At 43.9% G+C, this 18,701-nt stretch overlaps 1 protein-coding gene and 1 pseudogene across 3 annotated transcripts in view; both read left to right on the forward strand.

Moving 5' to 3' along the window:
- UOX (urate oxidase) overlaps positions 1–5,700 on the forward strand; it is a 105,775-nt gene extending 100,075 nt beyond the window's left edge. For 2 of the 3 annotated variants that reach the window (XM_084958672.1, XM_084958671.1), the window contains exons 9-11: positions 293–416; positions 2,264–2,347; positions 4,723–5,700. In XM_084958672.1, the coding sequence (XP_084814798.1) occupies positions 293–416; positions 2,264–2,347; positions 4,723–4,797 (283 nt within the window). In that variant the 3' untranslated portion in view covers positions 4,798–5,700. The remainder of the gene's footprint in view (positions 1–292; positions 417–2,263; positions 2,348–4,722) is intronic. The other variant, NM_214270.1, reaches the window with a different exon arrangement.
- Positions 5,701–14,161: 8,461 nt separating this feature from the next.
- Positions 14,162–14,909, forward strand: LOC100620728 (high mobility group protein B3 pseudogene; annotated as a pseudogene).
- The last annotated feature ends 3,792 nt before the right edge of the window (positions 14,910–18,701 follow it).

Genomic DNA, 18,701 nt, shown 5'->3' on the forward strand with positions numbered 1-18,701 from the left:
GTATTCTTCAAACATGGGGGAAACTTACCTTGTAACGCCCACTGGGCCCTGGTGCCAGATTATGGTGCCTAGTTATGCTCCATATGTCTGTTGAATGGGGTGGGGGGGGCAGGGGGGTGATGGATAGTGAGGATTTTTTTTCCTTTTTGGTGTTACAAGATATTAATACCCTCTAAAACTAGCAATCAAATTGTTTTCTGGGGGGCAGACAGGTCACTGCTTCCTGACTTCATACTGCATTCCCAGAACACTGCCCTGTGAGAGCCCTCAGTTCTCCTTTTTTGTGTTTTAGGGACACTGTTAGGAGCATTGTCCTGCAGAAATTTGCTGGGCCCTATGACAAAGGCGAGTACTCGCCCTCTGTCCAGAAGACACTCTATGACATCCAGGTGCTCACCCTGGGCCAGGTTCCTGAGGTATGTTTGTTACTTGTCATTCCAGGCACAGAGAGAACTTGTGCCTCCCCTCAGCTCTGAGAAAGGGTTGAGAGTTAAAATCAGAAAGCGGAAGACACAAGAAAAATGACATCCGTCATTGCTCAAAAGCTTGTTATAGCAAGTGAGAAGGGGAAAAAATGGAAAAATCTGTCCAACCGGAAAACACAGGCCACTGCTATAGTTCTTTAGTTTTGTTGAAAATTCTGAGTCTCTTTAACTTGCCACAATTTCAGTCTCATATTTAGGATACTTGAATGCCTTGAAAGAGAGGTCTTCATCTCAAGGGTCTGTGTTTCAGGAGAGTCAGAGAATGAAAGATAGACACAGAAAGATTTCATCCTTCCATCCATTTGATATTATTGAATGGTTAATATGAGGAAATAAGAAATAAATTAGATATGGCCTCTACCCTCAAAGTGTTCATCATTCAGTGAAAGAAGGAAATAAGTAAACTAACAATTTAGTAGAGAAGAGAATATTATGGAAACTCAGAGGAAGGCACCTACCTCCAGTATAGGGGTTAGGACCAGCCAGGCTTTCTGGAGGGAAAGGTATTTGAGTTGAGTCTTAAGGGACAAGTAGGGGTTATCTGAATTCATACTCAAGGGTGAGGGAGGGGGTAGGTATGGAGATAGGGAGTCAGCATGGAAATTTTATTGTCGTAGGTCTGCCATGTATGAAGTTCTAGGAGTGAAAGTCTTTCCATGTGCCCAGAGATGAGGGGGGAAACAGATCAGGAGGACATTTGTGGCCTTCTTTATAGGGTCTGTATTTTATCATGAAGACTCATAGGAGCCACCGAAAGGTCTAAGCAATGTGTGGCATTTTCAGATTTGCACTCTAAAAAGATGACTCTGAAAGGTGTATGGGCCATGGACGAGGAGACCTGTCAGCAGGCTGTTGCCGAAAACTGGCAAAGAGGGCCTGGATTAAGGCCATGATGGGGTGGAAAAGAAGTGTGCCATCCAGAGACCTGGGCAAGAGGGCTCCTCTTATGGCCCAGAGGCCCGCTTCAGGCCTTCCTCTAGCTATGCTTCTCTCCACTGGAGGAGGGGTCAGTGGGCCCAAGGCAACAAACACTTCAGGAGCTCAAGATTCCCCTTCTAGACCATTCTCTGGATATTTGCATCCCAGAATTTCCTGCCCAAATAACCCTGAGATTACTTCCAGAACCTATGCAAGCCTCTTCCCCAGATTGATTCCCTGAAGGGCAGATCATGCCATCAGTGTACCCCTAAGCCTGAGAGAGAGCAGAGGGGCAGATGTTTGCTGGAGGTATGAATTGGACTTGATGCGAAAGCTGGAGTGTCCACCCATGTGAGTTCAAGAGAGGAGATGGGATTGGCAGGGTCTGGGGCCTGGCTCTTCCTATGCTGCCATGCCCTGGCATAACGCTACAAGAAGTCAGAGAATTTTAAATTAGATCCTGGCCTTGTTGTGAAGAAATGTTTGTCAAGTTAGAGAGATAGAACATATTTCACTTGAAAGTATTTTTGCTTGATTCATAACTTTTAAATGTTTAAATATCTGGTATAGGGCACTCCAATTATGTTTGGTTTGCAAATCATAGGGACAGGCCTGGCGAGGAGGGAATGGACTGAGGGGGAATTTGGAGAGGTTGACGAGCCAGCACCAGGAGGCCAGTTGGATGCTAAAGGTCGCCTAGGTTTCTGACCCAAGGTGTTGGGTCCATCATTTAACAGCAGTACTAGCAGGAGATAACAGTGTCAAGCAGTAGGGAAATCCCAGGGTACATCTCAGAGACAGAAGTGGGGTGACAGACAGATTTATTTGCCCAATGTGATACATGTTGTTGTGGATTCCAGATAGAAGATATGGAAATCAGCCTGCCAAATATTCACTACTTAAACATAGACATGTCCAAAATGGGACTGATCAACAAGGAAGAGGTAAGAGACCTTTAGAAGTATTTAAAGCACATCTCCCTCCGCCTCCCTTACCCTCTTTAAAAATAAACTTGGGATGATAATGTCACCTACCACAACTCTTAACAGCTGTGACTTTTGGAATATTTAGAGCTGCCACTGTTGAGAGCCCTCTTAGACTCTGGCCTTTCGATATCTGAGGCTGGAGAGTCCTAGAAGTGCATGAATACTTAGAGAGGAGGGTTGGATGTTGCGGAGAACACAAGACAAAGAAAGAACAGAATGTGCCCAAAGAAACAGCTCTGAGTTCTGCTTCTCTGAAAAATGCTACAAAAGGTTACAGCTTCATTATTCCTCCATCATGAGGTGATGAAGAGAAAAAAGGTTCTATTTTCATTTTCTTCTAGCATCCCTAACTTTTAAGTAGTCATTTTAAGGAGCACACAGTATACACACAAAAATGAAGATATTTGTGTTTCCAGTTGCAATTACAGAAGGCAAGATGAGGAAGTTCATTTTTTGAAAGGAAACTTTGCCTTGGAAAAATCACTTACCCTGACTTGTTTTTAGCCAAGGCAGAAGGTTAAAGAAACTCAATATGTCTTACTAGACAGCCTGAAGGCCCAACAGCTAGCCTGTTGTGGTCAATCCTGGGGGATCAGAACTGTCCTGCCCACAATGGCAGGATTCCTCTACTTGATCCATCCTCCCACAAGCTTCTAGAATGGTTAAAAAAAAAATCACCACCATTTTTTGGCTGCTTTTAGTGTGTAGGGGAGTGAGATAGGAAGGGGCCATCTATTACTATGGCTCTGCCATCATAGAATCATATCCTTTGGTGGACAAAGGCCAGTGAAGGGTGTCCAGATGGTCCTGCCTTCTGGGCTTGCTAACACAGGAGCCTTTTGAGTCACACACCTCTGGCCAGGTACCTTGTTTCTGTTCTGCAAATTTGTTGATGGCTCCATCAGACTCTATACAGCTGTGTGTGGAGGCTGAGGAGCAGCACTGGCTAACTAAGGTTATGCTTTAATGCCTGTTGTAGCTAGTCCAGGGCCCTGTGCTACAGAGGAAGGCAATCTTTTTTTTTTTTTTTTTTCCCCGCTTTTTAGGGCCACATCTGCAGCATATGGAAGTTCCCAGGCTAGGGGTCCAGTAGGAGCTCTAGCTGCCAACCTACACCACAGCCACAGCAATTCAGGATCTAGGATCTGAGCCATGTCTGTGACCTACACCACAGCTCACAGCAGTGCTGGATCCTTAACCCACTGAGTGAGGCCAGGGATTGAACCTGCATCTTCGTGGATACTTGTCGGATTTGTTTCTGCTGCACTACAATGGGAACTCTGAGGAGGACAATCTTAAGCCCACTCATTGTCCATTTATCTGAAAGGAGGGCAGCACTGCTTACTTCAGAGGAAGGAAGGATTTTTGATTCCCAGTAGACCATTAATTATAATATAAAGACTTTTTTGAATGATCCCTTCCCAAAGGGCAGTAAAAGGACCTGGCCATGTTCAACAGAGGTGAAACAAATGGGCCCCAAACAGACAAAGGGTCAAGTGTCCTGACTAGAGCAGTGCCTATTAGCTCAGGACCCCTGATAGAGAGAGGAGGGTCTCCCGATGCCCCTGATACCTTAGGCCTGCTCTTGTCCTAGATCAAAGATGTACCAGTAGACTGAGGTCATGGTGTTTTTTGCTCTAAGCCATCATACTTGAAACTTCCTTCTAGAGCCCAGCAGAGACCTGGAGACAAGAAGGCCTGAGTTCCTTTGGGCCAGGGCTCCACACAAATGGCACCTCAGTGGCTGAACAGGCTGTCCCCATGTCTGTGTCTGCACTTTGGGGATGGCTGGAGCCACTCTCAGGCCCTCACTCAGCAGGTGTGTACAGAGTGAGGGCAACAGATGAGAAGTAGGGAATCAGGGCACACTGAAACATCAGAGAAGTGACAAATGACAAGGGGGGGAAACAGAAGAATGGTAAATGCACAGCTCTCTGGAGCCATTTTGCATTGGGCTAAGAGCCTTGAGGACCTCAAGTGTTCCTGAGGGCAGGGCAGTATTGCAGCACTGGACAGAGATTGATGTTCAAAGAGAATCATCAAGAAAAGGTCAAATTATGTTCACTACTGTCTGTTTAATACATAATGCATTTGAGAAACATATCCCAATGATTAAATTTTTTCAAAAAAAGTTAATTTGCTGGAAAATCACTTCATCTCTCAACTATTGCCAAAGATATAAAGTTATTACCTTGCTCGAAATAACTACTGTAGGGCCTATACATTTTTTTTTCTTTAGCAAGTTGATTTTGTTGTTGATTTAATGTTGGTTTGTAGCAAAAAGGAGAGGTTCATTTCAATGCCTCTGAAGTTACTGTGTGGTTTTTCTACAGGTCTTGCTACCTTTAGACAATCCATATGGCAGGATTACTGGTACAGTCAAGAGGAAGCTGACTTCAAGGCTGTGATGTTATGGCCCCCAGTGGAAGTCCGTGCTCAGTTGAGGCATTCCTTAAGCCACTTGTGATGCTGGGAATCAGTGTGTAGCCATGCAAATTGTCAACCTAGTATGTTGATTTGTAGTGTTCATTTTCCTCCCACATGAAAGAATTCTCCTATACCTAGCTCAGCAAAGTGTCTGTGATGAGTAATTATAACCTGCTTTGTGAGTACAGTTTACCTCACAAATGCTGAGCAGTATTAGAATAATCATAAACCAGTACTTCATTTTAGTGGTCCTGTACCATCCTATCTTAGAGAAGCTTTATAATCCATTCATTAAGAAGATACTCATAAATCAGTGGAGGTATGATATCAGTTAATTTGTGCACAAGTTGAAGAAAGCAGCATTGTTTTCATCCTACTGCTACTAAAACTTGCTCCTTGGTAATGCAGAAAAATGTAATGATAAAATCACATTTTGAGAAATATCATAGTTATGACTTAAATTAGATTGAATGCTTGAGTTCTTGAGAATGCTCTAGCATATGTAGCATTGGGAGTTTATTTCTACTCTAAAAGTACTTTTTATAATGGTAACGTATTTGTTTTATGACTTTTACAACCCTTAAAGAATATTGAGTACACATTGAGGCACTGAAAATAAAGTGTAAATTGTTTTTCTTTGAATAATGCATCATTTTGGCACAAAGAGCCACATTTAATAAATGGTAAGTCAATGCTCAGATGGATAAATACACATATAGGAGGAAAACCAAAGACTCTATCTATGAAAATGTCAGCAATGATGATTTCTGAATGGTGGTATGTTGAGTAATTTTTATTTTTTGTCATTTGATTTTCTGTATCTTCCAGGTACGAGCATTTATTACTTTTATTATCAGAGAAATAAATATGATTGATGATTTAAAGATGTATGCAGATTTGAGTGGTGACTATATCAGCACTATTGTTAAATATAAACCATAAAGCTTCAAAAATCATAGTTTTAGAAACCCATGATGAAAACTTGTCTACATGAACATTCTAGATAACATTCTGCCCCTTAAAAACTCTATTTGATTGATTGATTGATTGTCTTTTTAGGGCTCCACCTGCAGGCATAAGGAGTTTCCCAGACTAGGGGTCAAATCGGAGCTGCAGCCACTGGCTTACTCCAGAGCCACAGCAACACAGGATTCAAGCCATGCCTGTGACCTACACCACAGCTCTTGGCAATGCTGGATCCTTAACCCACTGATCTAGGCCAGGGATTGAACCTGTGTCCTCATGGATGCTAGTCAGATTCATTTCCTGAGCCACTATTCCACTGAACTCCCCCTCCATTTATTTAAATTTTTCTCTCCATCTTTTATAAATGCTTACCTATGAGTGCTTAGTATTATTTGATAATTCTGCATTCACCTTTATAATACTGCTACTTAAGGTGGCATGGTGCTATGTTTGCAGAGAGTCATTAAATCCTGGCCCCATCTCTTACTAGCTCTGTAAAGTGGAGGTGAAAATAGAACCTACCTCATAGGATTTTTTCAGGATTAAATGGATTAATGTTTGTAAAGAGCTATGGTGGTATTTATGCCTAACACACAGAAATTTCTGTATGTGGGGGGAGGGAGGTTAATGACTGCACCCACAACATATGGAGGTTCCCAGGGCTGGGGGATTGAATCTAAGCTGCAACTGTGGCAACGCCAGATCCTTTAACTCACTGCACCCGACTGGGGACCAAACCCGAGTCTCCACAGCAACCTGAGCTGCTGCAGTCAAGTTCTTAACCCACTGTGCCACAGCAGAGACTCCTGTATGTGTTTGTTTAGTGAAATACCCTGCCTTCTTTTTATTTATTATTAGACCTAAGTGAAAGGTCATCATTGTATTTTGTGGGTGAGATGTGAGTTTTGAGGGCAGCAAAGCCAGGAAGGTACTACAGGCTATTCACCAGCTGCTGCCTGCTTGCAGAGAACATGAGATAAGAAGGATGAAGGACAGTGATAAGGATAGTTTTGTGCTATATTAGATACTCGTGTTCCAGAATGTGCTTCTACATCATGTAACTTGCATGGCCAAATGGCTGGCACATTTTATTCCTCTGCTGATTTGATAATTCTGTACAAAGAGAAATTTAGCTTTTAACATGATTTTTCCTTAAAAAAAAAAAGCAAACAAGAAAAACAAAAAACTTAATTAGGTCCTTTTTACTTGATATTCTTTTGGTGATGTAAATCTTAGAAACACTATTTGTTTCAGAGGAGAAGAGCAGAATTTAGAAATTGTGGTTTATCTTATATGCATTTTGCTTTTCCTGAGCTCTTAAAACATTTATTGTAACAAGTTGTAAATGAGCTATTGGATGTTATATCCCAAGTGTATGGCAGGAAAGTCTGTAGCCTGTGAAAATTTCAAGGACCATATTCCTGTCTGTGAAGAATGTTGGAGGGTCAGGCCACTCAAGATGGCTATTCTCTTGGTCTCTGTTCATCTGCTTGAGCAGGCCCTGCCTTACTCATATGACTATCCAATCCTCTTAATTATAGGGCTTAATCAATAATTGCCTATGTACTTGCCCCCTGCCCCAGCTGCTGGTTTCCCTGGTAACTGATAAGCCAACCTGATGTTAATTCCCCCTATAAATGGGAGCAAACTTTCTCCCCCAGTAGCAAAGTTTGTTGCTATGTCTTGCCTGCTGTCTGTTGGGCACAGTGGGGGTGCAGCTCAAGGACCCTTTATTTTAGATGTGTGAGATCCCCTATCCAATAAGCCATCAATGTCTTGCATCACTGTCTCCAGGCTGGGCAACAACAAGACTTACAAGCCTGCAGGGTGCAGCCCAACAATTGGTGAGCCAGCCAGGAGGCCAAGGAAACTCCTGTGAGCTCTGAGATATCAGGAAATAAGGACAGGGGATGGAGAGTTGAGGGGTAGCCCCAAGGTGGCTGTCCACTAGCAATGTGGAGCCCTGTGTCAGCTGACTACCTTGAGAGAAGCCTGTCTCTTCCATTATATTGACGGTATTCCACTAACCTCAGAGTCTCTTTCCAGTTTAAAAGTAGTGCCCGTGTGCTCATGCCTCATCTGACCACATGGGGATGGCCGGGGAATACAAGACAAAATGCAAGGACCTATATTATCAACTACTTGGGTGTTACCTGGTTGGGTAAGCCAAGCACACCCCCAACCCACCACCCTTAAACAATGAACTATTGATACAGGCTTTAGGGATATGAACTCAGGGACAGGCTTGTGACTTGAACATGGCCAATTACCTGAAGTGTTGGTTGGGGCCTTTGGTAACAGCAAGATACCAGAGTACTCTTGGGCCTCTGGTCCCAGTTATGGAAGAAGCAGAGCAATAATGTAGTGTGAGAGAACACCAGCTATCTGTGGCCTACAGTGCCTCATAACAAGTAGAAGACATTAAGAAGGCTATCCAAGTCGTCTGGTAATGCAGAAGACCACAGCTCAGGGTCAGGACAGCCCAGCACAACATACAGGATGCCTATGGGTATCAACAGTGATCAAGGAACCTACTTTACTAGCCATAGAGTTCAGGGACAGGCCAGTAAAAATGACATACACTGGCACCTCCACCTGACTTACAGTCCCACTGCTGATGGGCTAATCAAAGAATGAATGGGATACTTCAATAGCTGAGATTCTCAACATGCGGACACATCCCAGGAGCAATCGTCCTGGTGCCTACACCATGGTAACCCAGAGGTACCCAGTCCACACCATCTGAGTTCAACTGTCCGCCACTAAGGAAGGACTGTTGCCTACCAGTCAGGACAATAACCCGCTTTTGCCTGGGTCGCGGGATCTACCCCCAGGGGAACACGTTATCAAATGGTCCTGGGACTGGCAGGTGAGTTCTCCGTGCTTTGGGTTTGCCTCCTTGAGGGGAATAGGATTAGAAAGTGACTTGGAGATTTCACCTGTCTTCTACCAACCCCACCCAAGCCTACTAAGGTAATTAATTAACCCTGTGGTCTGTTGTTACACTGCCCTTCTAGTATTCAGCACAGGCTGTGGGCACTGAGGGTAGGCAGGTGGTGTGGTCCTGCAGGCCAGGACACAAATCATAGGCAGGGGTGGTATTACCTCTGAAAGCCATTACTTCCCATCTTTTACTTAACCGTCACGATCTTCCATGCGTTGTGCCTGTTAAACATCTTACATCACCTCCCTAGTCTGAATGGAGGAGCCGTGTGTTCCAACTGGACAAAACAAGTAAGCGCCCTCACTGCAAAACAAGTCTGATTGCTGGGTGGGTAGTGAGGTGCCTTTGTTGTCCTCTGGATGTCCATGGAAAACTGGCACGATAAGTGCCTGGCTTCCTTTTGTTACTCTTTAGCTGTTGGTGTCTAGATTGCATTTGTTGTATGTGGTTGCAGTGCTCCTCTGCACATCTGCTCCAGGGATGCCACAGAAGAGGGGTGGACTAAGATTGTCAGGGTCATGCAGGGTATATAGGCGTGGTCGGTCGGGTCAGGCCACTCAAGATGGCCGTTCTCGTGTTCTCTGTTCATCTCCTGCTCAACCAAGCCCTGCCCCCCTCACATGACTATCCATTCCTCTTAATCGTAGGGCTTAATCAGTAACTGCTTACATGCTTGCCCCCTGCCCCAGCTGCTGGTTTCCCTGGTAACTAAGGAGCCAACCTGATGTCATTTCCCCCATAAATGGGAGTGAAGATTATTGCCATGTCCTGCCTGCCGTCTGCCGGACCCAGTGGGGTGTCGCTCCAGGACTCTTTCCTTTGGCCATGCAATGATCTCCTAGCCAATAAGCCATTGATGTTTCTGTCACTGTCTCTTTACTCTCGAGCCTGGGCAACTACAAGGCTTGCAGGCCTGTGGGGTGCAGCCCAAGAGATGTTTTCTTGTGTTTGGAACTGTAAACTATATGCTGAAAACCAGACTTCCTGTTTCACCTGCACCTTTCTGCACTGGCAGAGGAGCAGGCTGGCCTGAACTGTAAACACCTGTGCAGTAATTAGTATCAAGACACTGTAATTTTGTTATGGAAGGTCACATGGACAGTATTCCAAATAATTTTCTCAGGAGCAAAGCTGCTTTCATGGCATCTTTCCCTCTTTATCTCCCTGTTTTTACCCCAACCCCTCGAATACTTGCATAGGGAGTACGAAAGGGATTCTGGCCCATTTGCTACCTGGGAGGCAGTCTACATGGTACCCAGTCCATGTAGCAGCTGTCATGTGGGGCTTGTGGTCTTGGCAGCCAAGATTCTGGCGAAGACTTGTTCCAAATCCTCTCACTCTTGATAACTTTTCATAGAGACAGGCTCAGAAAATGTCCTGTTCCTTTCATTTTTGCAGTCAGACTTAAGTTCTTTACTTTTCGTAACCTGCTTTTTGTCCCTTTTTGCTCCTCAGTATAATAGAAATAACTCTTGAGACACCATTTTACTTTGTCACCAAAACGGAATATTTCTTTTTCGATCACCTACAAGATGTAACTACAGAAACCTAAACTTCTCTCTCATCTCCAGCTCTCTCTCCAGAAAAAGCATTCATTCCCTTTCCTTCAGACTTGGGGCTGTCTGGGCTTGGCATTTTTAGAGTCTCCTTTGTAAAACTTTTAACTTCTTCTTCCTCACTTTCCTACTTCCTGCATGAGGAAACCAAAGCTTATTTCTAAACACGTGAATTTCCAGTCTCCTAACCAGACACACTGGGTTCTTCCTGCTTCCAAATATTAGAAACTTTATCTCTTCATTTTTTTTTTCACAATCTTTGTTCTTCTCTTAGAGCTCAAATATTTCTCATTCTTCCATTTGCTCAACTCTTTCTCAAATTCTTCAAGTTTTTTGGATCCTATGAAGACCCTAAATATAATGACTATGGACTTTCTTCCCAGGAAAGTATACATTCACATCTCTACAGATGCTCAACATCTTAGGAAGCAGTTCACACACACTCTATTCTTATGCTATAAAGGATTCCATTAGAAATTTACCACATAACCAATATATCCAATCAAATATAAAAGAAAGTCATACTGATGACCTTTTTATGAGAAAGGGAAATAAGTGTACTTAGACTGTAAGGGATCCTGGGCAGTTCCTGCTGTTGCACAACGGATCAGTGGTGTCTTTGCAGTTCTGGGATGCAGATTCGATACCTGGTCCAGCACAGTGGGTCAAGGATTCTGTGTTGTTGCAGCAGTGGTATAGGTTGCCATTGTGACTTGGCGGCTCTGATCCCTGGCCCAGGAACTCCATATGCCACAGAGAGCCAAAAAAGGAAAAGGAAAAAAAAAAAGGATCCCGGGTATGTCAGTTCCCTGAAGCTGCTATAACAAAGTAACACAAAATCAGTGGTGTATAACAATAGAAATTTATTCCCTCATTGTTCTGGAGTCCAGGAAGTCCAAAATCAGAGTATTGGCAGAGTTGTGCTCTTTAAAGGCGCTAGAGGAGATTCTGCCCTTCCTCTTTCATCTTTGGGTACCTTCAGATTTCCTTGGCTTGTGGGTGCATCATCTCAAGCTCTCCCTCTTCTGTCTGTCTGTCTGTCTCTGCTGTATGAGGCTTATAAGGACATTTGTCATTGGATTTAGGGCCCACAGGAATAGCTCCAGGTGATCTCATCATCTCCAGATCCTTAATGATGACTACAAAGACCTTTTTTCCACATGAGACATTTACAGTCCTGGTAATAAGATGTGGACATAGGGTTTTCACGTCACCACCCAGGGAACAGTGAGCTTCTTGAGGGTAGCTCTCCTGACCCATATTGGATCTTTAGCTACATATAGGCTGCTATTCTTTTCAGATCTGGGGATGTCACATCTCCCTTCCCAGTTTGATCATGTAGATTTTTTTGAGGGGGGCAAGCCCAGGGCATGCGTAAGTTCCCAGGCCAGGGATCAAACCCACACCACAGTTATTATCATAGCCACATCAGTGACAATGCCAGATCCTTAACCCCTGAGCTATGAGGGAACCCCTTTTTTGACATAGGTTTTTTTTTTTTTTTAAGGTTAAAGAGCATGGAATTTGGATCTAGATAGGGTGACATTTTAGATTGGGCTCCACCAATTTCTAGCTGTATGATCATGGGCAAGTTACCCTAAACTTTAATTCTCTAATTGTGAAATGGAAATAATATTTCAGAATAACTGAGCATCAGTGCACATGTGGGTTAGAATGCTTTTGGTTGCAAGCAGCTGAATACCTTAAGAGTGTCTCAAACTGAAAGGCCATCTTATTCAACTTAAAAAGGCTAGAGAGAGGTTATCCCAGGATTGATCTGATAACTCAGTGATGCACCAAAGACTCAGGCTCATGCCATCCTTTGCTCTGCTATCTTCAGTGTGTAGTAAGTTTCCTTCATGGACACAGAAGGGGTGGTAAAACTCCTATTCAAGATGCTATGGTGTATAACCCATCCAGATCTCCCTTGGGACCAAAGCACTCAGGTACCAGAAGTGTTGGCCTCTGATGGCTCAGAGTTGGGTCCCGCTGTGGGAATTGTCCTTGGCTGCAGGACACTGTCTCACCCAAGCTTACACCCAGTTCCTGGGAGCAGCTCATATCCGGTGCTAATCCATGTAGGAGATACAAAGTCCTGAGTTTGAGCAAGCCTCCAGAAGCATTCCTGCTTCAGAGCTCCTGACTGGCTGAGGCCTCTGTTGCAACTGCATCACAGTTCAAATTCTTCCCCTGCTAATCCTGCTTCCCTCACTGCTCACAGGCATTGTTCCAGAGAGCACGCCTTACTCAACCTCCTGCATGAAAATCTCAAGGTCTCACTATGTGTTTCAACACAAATAGGCAAGACAATCTGTGATACCAGGAATAGTTACAGGGAGGGGACTTTAAAGTGGGATTTTTAAAGAGCTGGATCACCCACTGGCCAGCTGGCAATGAGTCCCTGGAATGTTGTAGTTTCGCAATTGTTAAAATTTTACCGGAGATGAATTGGGACAGGATACTAGAGGAAGGGACTATACTGGCAGGGGCAATATTTCAAATGCTTGAGAGATTTGGGGAAAATAATGTAAGGATAATGGAATCTGGATGGGTGTTGCTGGGGACCATTAATATACTAAGAGACAATGAAAAGCCGAGAATGAATAACAACCAATATGAGGCAAAGTGTGAAAGCAAGAAGGACTCCATGGCATAAAGAGACTCTACAGCCAGATGGCAGAAAAAGTTAGGATTGGGCCCAGGACTTGATTAAGAAAGCAGAGCTCCAAGAAAGACTGCATTTTTTCAGTGCTGACAGGTCTGCCACACCAAAGTTAGGGTCCTAAATGATGCACCTGAAATCTTAAATCCTCAGATTTCTCTGAGTTCACTAGGCCTGCATATGTGGCCTATTTCCCCCTGTTAAAAGCTAGCACTTCTCCTGTTTGTTTGGAGACAATGCAGTGACTTCAATGCGGTGACTTCTGCCTGGCAAGGAAACTCATGCCCCCTTGGCATCTATCGCCACTTCCCCTCCCTGCCACCAGACCTATAAATAGAATCAAGTCATATGGCAAGCCAGCCAGAGACTTGCTAGGCCTGCTAAGGGAGGAAAGGGACTGCAGGCCAAACGAGTGGCAGACTCGGTCAGTGTATACAGAGCCAGAGGGTTATACATGGGACTGGACCCTGAGGGATAAAACCCAGCAGGCTATCAATTCAAGGAGGAAAAGAAGCAGTTTCTATTCACATGGGGTGGATTGTTGTATATAGTTATGGTTTTGCCCCAGGACTACATTACCTCTCTTGCCATTTATGACTTGGACCATCTGGATATTCCACAGAACATTATGTTGGTCCCTTGTAGCCATGGGACCAATTAATTGGACTGGAATGATAACCATTAATTGGACTGGAATATTAAGTGATGTTGATTCTCTGTTGACAGTAAGGAGACCCACCAGGGGCTCACCTATGGGTGAAGTTTTTAGGAGTTTTATGGTCTAGGACAAAATCTGTCCCACCACCTGTTTTGGTAAATACAATTTTATTAGAACACAGCCATGCCCATTTGTTTATGTGCTGTTTATGACTGCTTTCATGCTATGATGGCAGAGTTCAGTGATCACAACAGAGATTATTTGACCCACAAGGCCTACAATATTTACTTTCTGGCCCTATGTAGAAAATGCTTGATCCCTAGTCAAGGGCATTCTAGCATATCCCTTCCAAAATAATTCACATTACTGCATCTCAAACTTACTACCACTAAGAAGAAAAACCCAATGCCTAGTAATCTCTTCGTGTTTTGGAGGCATCATATTCCATGGGATATCTCATTTCCAGTGTGATAAGGAAGGCTTTCAGCCTTCTGTGGGGCTCAGAGCAGGAAAAGACCCTGCAGCAGGTCCACACTGGGTACAAACATTCCTGAGATTAGCACACAATACAGTCAACATGGCTAAGGTTATCCCAAGAAACCAAAGGGCAAGAGATCTGCTTATGCCTTCTTTGTGCAGACATGCAGAAAAGAACAAAAGAACAACAACAACAAAAACCCTGAGGTCCCTGTCAATTTTGCAGAATTTTCCAAAAAGTGCTAAGAGGTGGAAGATCATATCTGGGAAAGAGAAGTCTCAATCTGATGAAATGGCAAAGCCAGATAAAGTGCACTGTGATTGGGAAATGAAGGCTTATGGACCCTCTAAGGGAGACAAGAAGAAGAATGCCCCCCAAAAAGCCTAATTCCCCCAAAGGCCACCGTCTGGATTCTTCCTGTTCTGCTCAAAATTCTGCCACAAGATCAAAGGTATCTACCCTGGCATCTTCATCTGAGATGTGGCAAAGCAGCTGGGTGCAATGTGGTGTAACTTAAGTGACAGCGACAAGCACCTGTGCATCAACAAGGCAGAGAAGCTGAAGGAGAAATATGAGAAGGATGTCCCAGATCATTAAGCCTAAAGGGACGTTTGATGGTGCCAAGGGGCCTGCCAAAGTTGCCTGGAAAAATGTGGAAGAGGAAGATGAGATGATGAGGAGGAAGTGGAGGAGGAGGAGGATGAATAAAAAAAACTGTCCCTCTGTCTCCTTGTGAATACCTTAGAGTAGGGAGCGCCTTGGTGGACACACTTCTTACCCAAGCCTGTCTTTTGCCCTTGTTAAGTTTAATTACCCAATTGGATCATGATCATATTGTGGTCTCAAAGTGCTCTAGAAATTGTGGTTTACCTGCAATGGCCATGGGTGTCTGGAGCACACAGAACCTGTATCAAAGTTGTACATATTTCCAAACATTTTTAAAACAAAAGGCTCTCATAGTCTCCTCACTCTGTGCGCTTTGCTGTAGGTGTGACAAGGCATTTAAAGATGTTCATAGCATTTTTTTTTTTTTTTAATTTGTAAGGTAGTGTTAACAACCTGGTTATTGCCTGGAAATCCTGAGTTATCAACTCTACATATCTATCGTTTGTAAAAAGAACAAAGCAACCAAGACACAACACTGATGCTCCTTGCTTGGCGTGGAGGCTGTGGGGGAGGTGCCTTTCTAAGGGGCCGTAGCTCAGGGTGCACTGAGGCTGGACCTGTGGACACTGCATTGGGCATCCACGTAGCTTCAGTATATAGTGGCATAGCATTCTACTCCATTCTTGGCTGTGGACAAGGTGGTGGAGGGGTGAGCTGGCGTGAGAAATGTTTGGGATCTTTTTTCAGTTGAAGCGCAGTAGTCTGAAATTGTTTTTAAGCAAACTGCAGAGCTCTTCATTGTCAGCAAAGAGCCACTGCCTCAATGAAAGTTCATGAACCTTCTGTACAGAAACACAATTTGTGACATTCTGTTTCTTTTTTTTTCCTTTTTTTTTTTTTTGTATGTTCAGAATTGTGAAATGTTTTGGAAGTTAAATAAACAGTATTACATTTTAAAAATTGTTCTCTACAACAACAGTCTAAGTTTCTGATTCACAGCAGTCTGAGCAGTAAGACAAGCCACTCCGTTGCATTTGGTGACTAGCCTCCCGATCAATCTGGTAATTGCTCTTTTACTTACTCTAGCCAGCTTGCTGAGGACAGAGATGAAGAGGGCTACTTGAAGCTACTGTATGATTTTGTTTGTGTCTGAGAGGCATTAAGATGAAGTCTGAACTGTTGAATGTAGGTGTGAAGGCACAGGTGAGGTTTAGCAGAAGGCACAGGAAGGTGGGTGTTTAGGACTGAACCTGACTACTATGTGGGTTTTTTTCTTTCCATGCTTCCTCCTCCCCCAACATACTGTGGGGCCAAACACATTGCTAAGCAGCAAAAAAAAAAAAAAAAATTCAGGCTTTATTTTTCCTTTCACCCCTGTCCCACCCAGTACATGTAAACCTTATTTGTTCTACTCAACAAATAATGGACCTCAATGAGGGTTGTGTGGAGTAGGGAACAGTGTCCTTTTTTCCCCCCTTCAAGAAACTAAACACTGCAAAGAAGATGACAGGGTCCTGTCGTAGATGCCATCGTGGAGCACCTGGGCTGCAGGGCAGACTGATGGCATGGACCTTCCTCACTTGGTGATGGTCTGCCCATGGTTTGAGCTCATTCACTGGGAACATAAGATTGTTGCTAAAATGTTCTTAAAATCAGAAGAAGCTTGGTTTATGTGGTTATTTGCCACTGGCAGAAGGTGTAGCATTTTGTCCAGATGAGGGGTGATGGCCACAGAAACAAATGGTGATAGTAAATGTCCTTCTGAGGGTTCCCATGTACATGCATTGTAACTGTTGGCAGTAAAAAAGGGTACTTTGTTGTGGGTGGATATTGCTATTGCCTGGCCTTGATCCATGTAAGTTTGATTCTGTGAAGGACTCAGGAGTGTTACAATGACACTAAAGAGAAAGAAGTTTTCTTAAAATTCACTATTTAGAAGCCTGCGTGTCTTTGGGCAGTGTCCTCCCTACCCTCTCAGGGTCATGGTCACTGGCCCAATCTCTAATCAGTATTCATAGCTTTCCTCCTCACATCACAACTGTTTGTTCGAAATGTGTTTTTCTAGTTCTAGAAAATGACCACTAATTTTAAAACCCTTGGTCCTGAGGTCTTCCTGCCTCAGCTGTGCCCTTGTCACTTCCCTCTAGCCATTGGTATTGCAGGCTGAAGCCTCTGACACCTGACACACAGGATTTGGGTGCCGTGATCAACCTTGTCAAATACAGAAGAGAAGCTTAATTCGTAGTCACAAAGGAGTGATTTCTTGCTAAGTGGTGCCCTGCTATCTGGTAGTAACTAGACAAACCAACTGTGGAAGCACAAAGACTAGAAGGGATCTTGGATTAAGCAGAAATTTAGTTGGAAAGAGACTCAACACCACTTGGCCCATTAGCTAGAGGACTCAAGATTTTCCACTCTTTCCACTTGCTCCTCGTAATGGAATGATGCCTTGTAGCTTCTCTGAGATGCTACAAGTGGCAGGGTGTCGCCCTCCACCCAAGGCTTCAGCTTGACTTCTGGGCCCACAGTATTTGTTCCCGAAACACCAACCTGTTATGTTTTATTAATTTTTGCTTTTTAAGGCCACACCTGCGGCATATGGAAGTTCCCAGGCTAGGGGTCGCATCAGAGCTGCAGTTGCCAGCCTACTTCACAGCCACAGCAACTCGGGATATAAGCCATGTCTGCGACCTACACCACAGCTCACAGCAATGCACTGAGCAAGGCCAGAGATCAATCCAGGGATCGAATCCACATCCCCATGGATACTAGTAGGGTTTGTTACAGCTGAGCCACAATAGGAATTCGCTGTTTATTATTCTTTAATCAAGAGGACAGTACCTGCCTTCTCCAACCACCTCTCTATCTACTAACACCCTCACCCTGTTCCTGAATGATGTTTTTATCCTTTGGAAAGAACAAGGCTCTGATGCAGCAACTTTTGTTTGTGTTTCCTGTGTGTCTCTTGTCACAAGTGTATTTGAGGACATTGGATGCATTCATTTTCTGTAATAAAGTTTCTAAATCAATCTTCCAAAAAAGTAAAAAGAAAAAAAGAAAACAAAAACAAAACAGAAAACAAAAAAACAAAAACATTCCTGCTACTTGGGACATATGTATCAGCAGACCCTTTGCTATTAGAGGTATCTCTAATTGGGGAAGATACTGAGTGGAACTTACAGAAAGCCCCAGTAGGAAATAACAACACAGACTCCTAGGATTCTAGAGAAAGGTCATGCAATCTCTAGATTATTCACTATTTGAAAAATAGCTCTCACTGTGTTATTGGGTCTTGGTAAAGACAAATGTCTGACTGTGGGATATCAAGGGACTCTGTGGCTACAGCTGCTCATTATGAGCTGGTTTTCATCAAACCCATCCAAAACTTGGGTCTGGCAGGCTCAAGAGCAGTCCATTGCAAGATGGAAATGATAGATCCAGGATTAGGCAGAAGTAGGGTTAGAGGACATAAGAAAGGTACATGGCCCTGAGCCCCATGTCATCACCTCTGTTTTTTCACCACCACGCATGGCCGTAAGAAGAGGGTGGCTCTTGTGACAGTGGTGAAGGGAAGTCCTCCTAATGTGTAAAGCTTTGGGAAGTGTACAAAAGGGTCATTGACTATGTGTGTGGTGGGAAAGTGGCTTTATGTAAGGCTATATATTAACTCATGGGTGGTGGCAGATAGCTTGACTGGCTGGCTAGGATTCTGGAGAGAGAAGGATTGAAAGGCTGGGGAGAAGAAACAAGCTTGTGAATGGATCTATGTGTATTAAACATGCTTTTTATTTTCTATATCTCATGTGCTGAAATCTTGGGTAGACTTATACTCCCAGGGACAGACCTCCCTCCCACAGGTAGCCAATAGCTAAAGACAGAAAACTTAGGGAGTTTGACTTTCACATGCAAGCCAACCACCTCCTTACCAGAACTTTCATTACACCAAACAAGTATTTCCTCTGCCCTAAGTCAACCCAAGGGCATGAACCAGACAGCTAAAGATAGCCTTTATGCC

Source organism: Sus scrofa, chromosome 6, assembly GCF_054392235.1.
Source record: "Sus scrofa isolate SSC_HxYL_T2T_F1_AM1 chromosome 6, Sscrofa_HxYL_maternal_Yorkshire_Landrace_v2.0, whole genome shotgun sequence".
In the NCBI taxonomy this organism is placed as follows: domain Eukaryota; kingdom Metazoa; phylum Chordata; class Mammalia; order Artiodactyla; family Suidae; genus Sus; species Sus scrofa.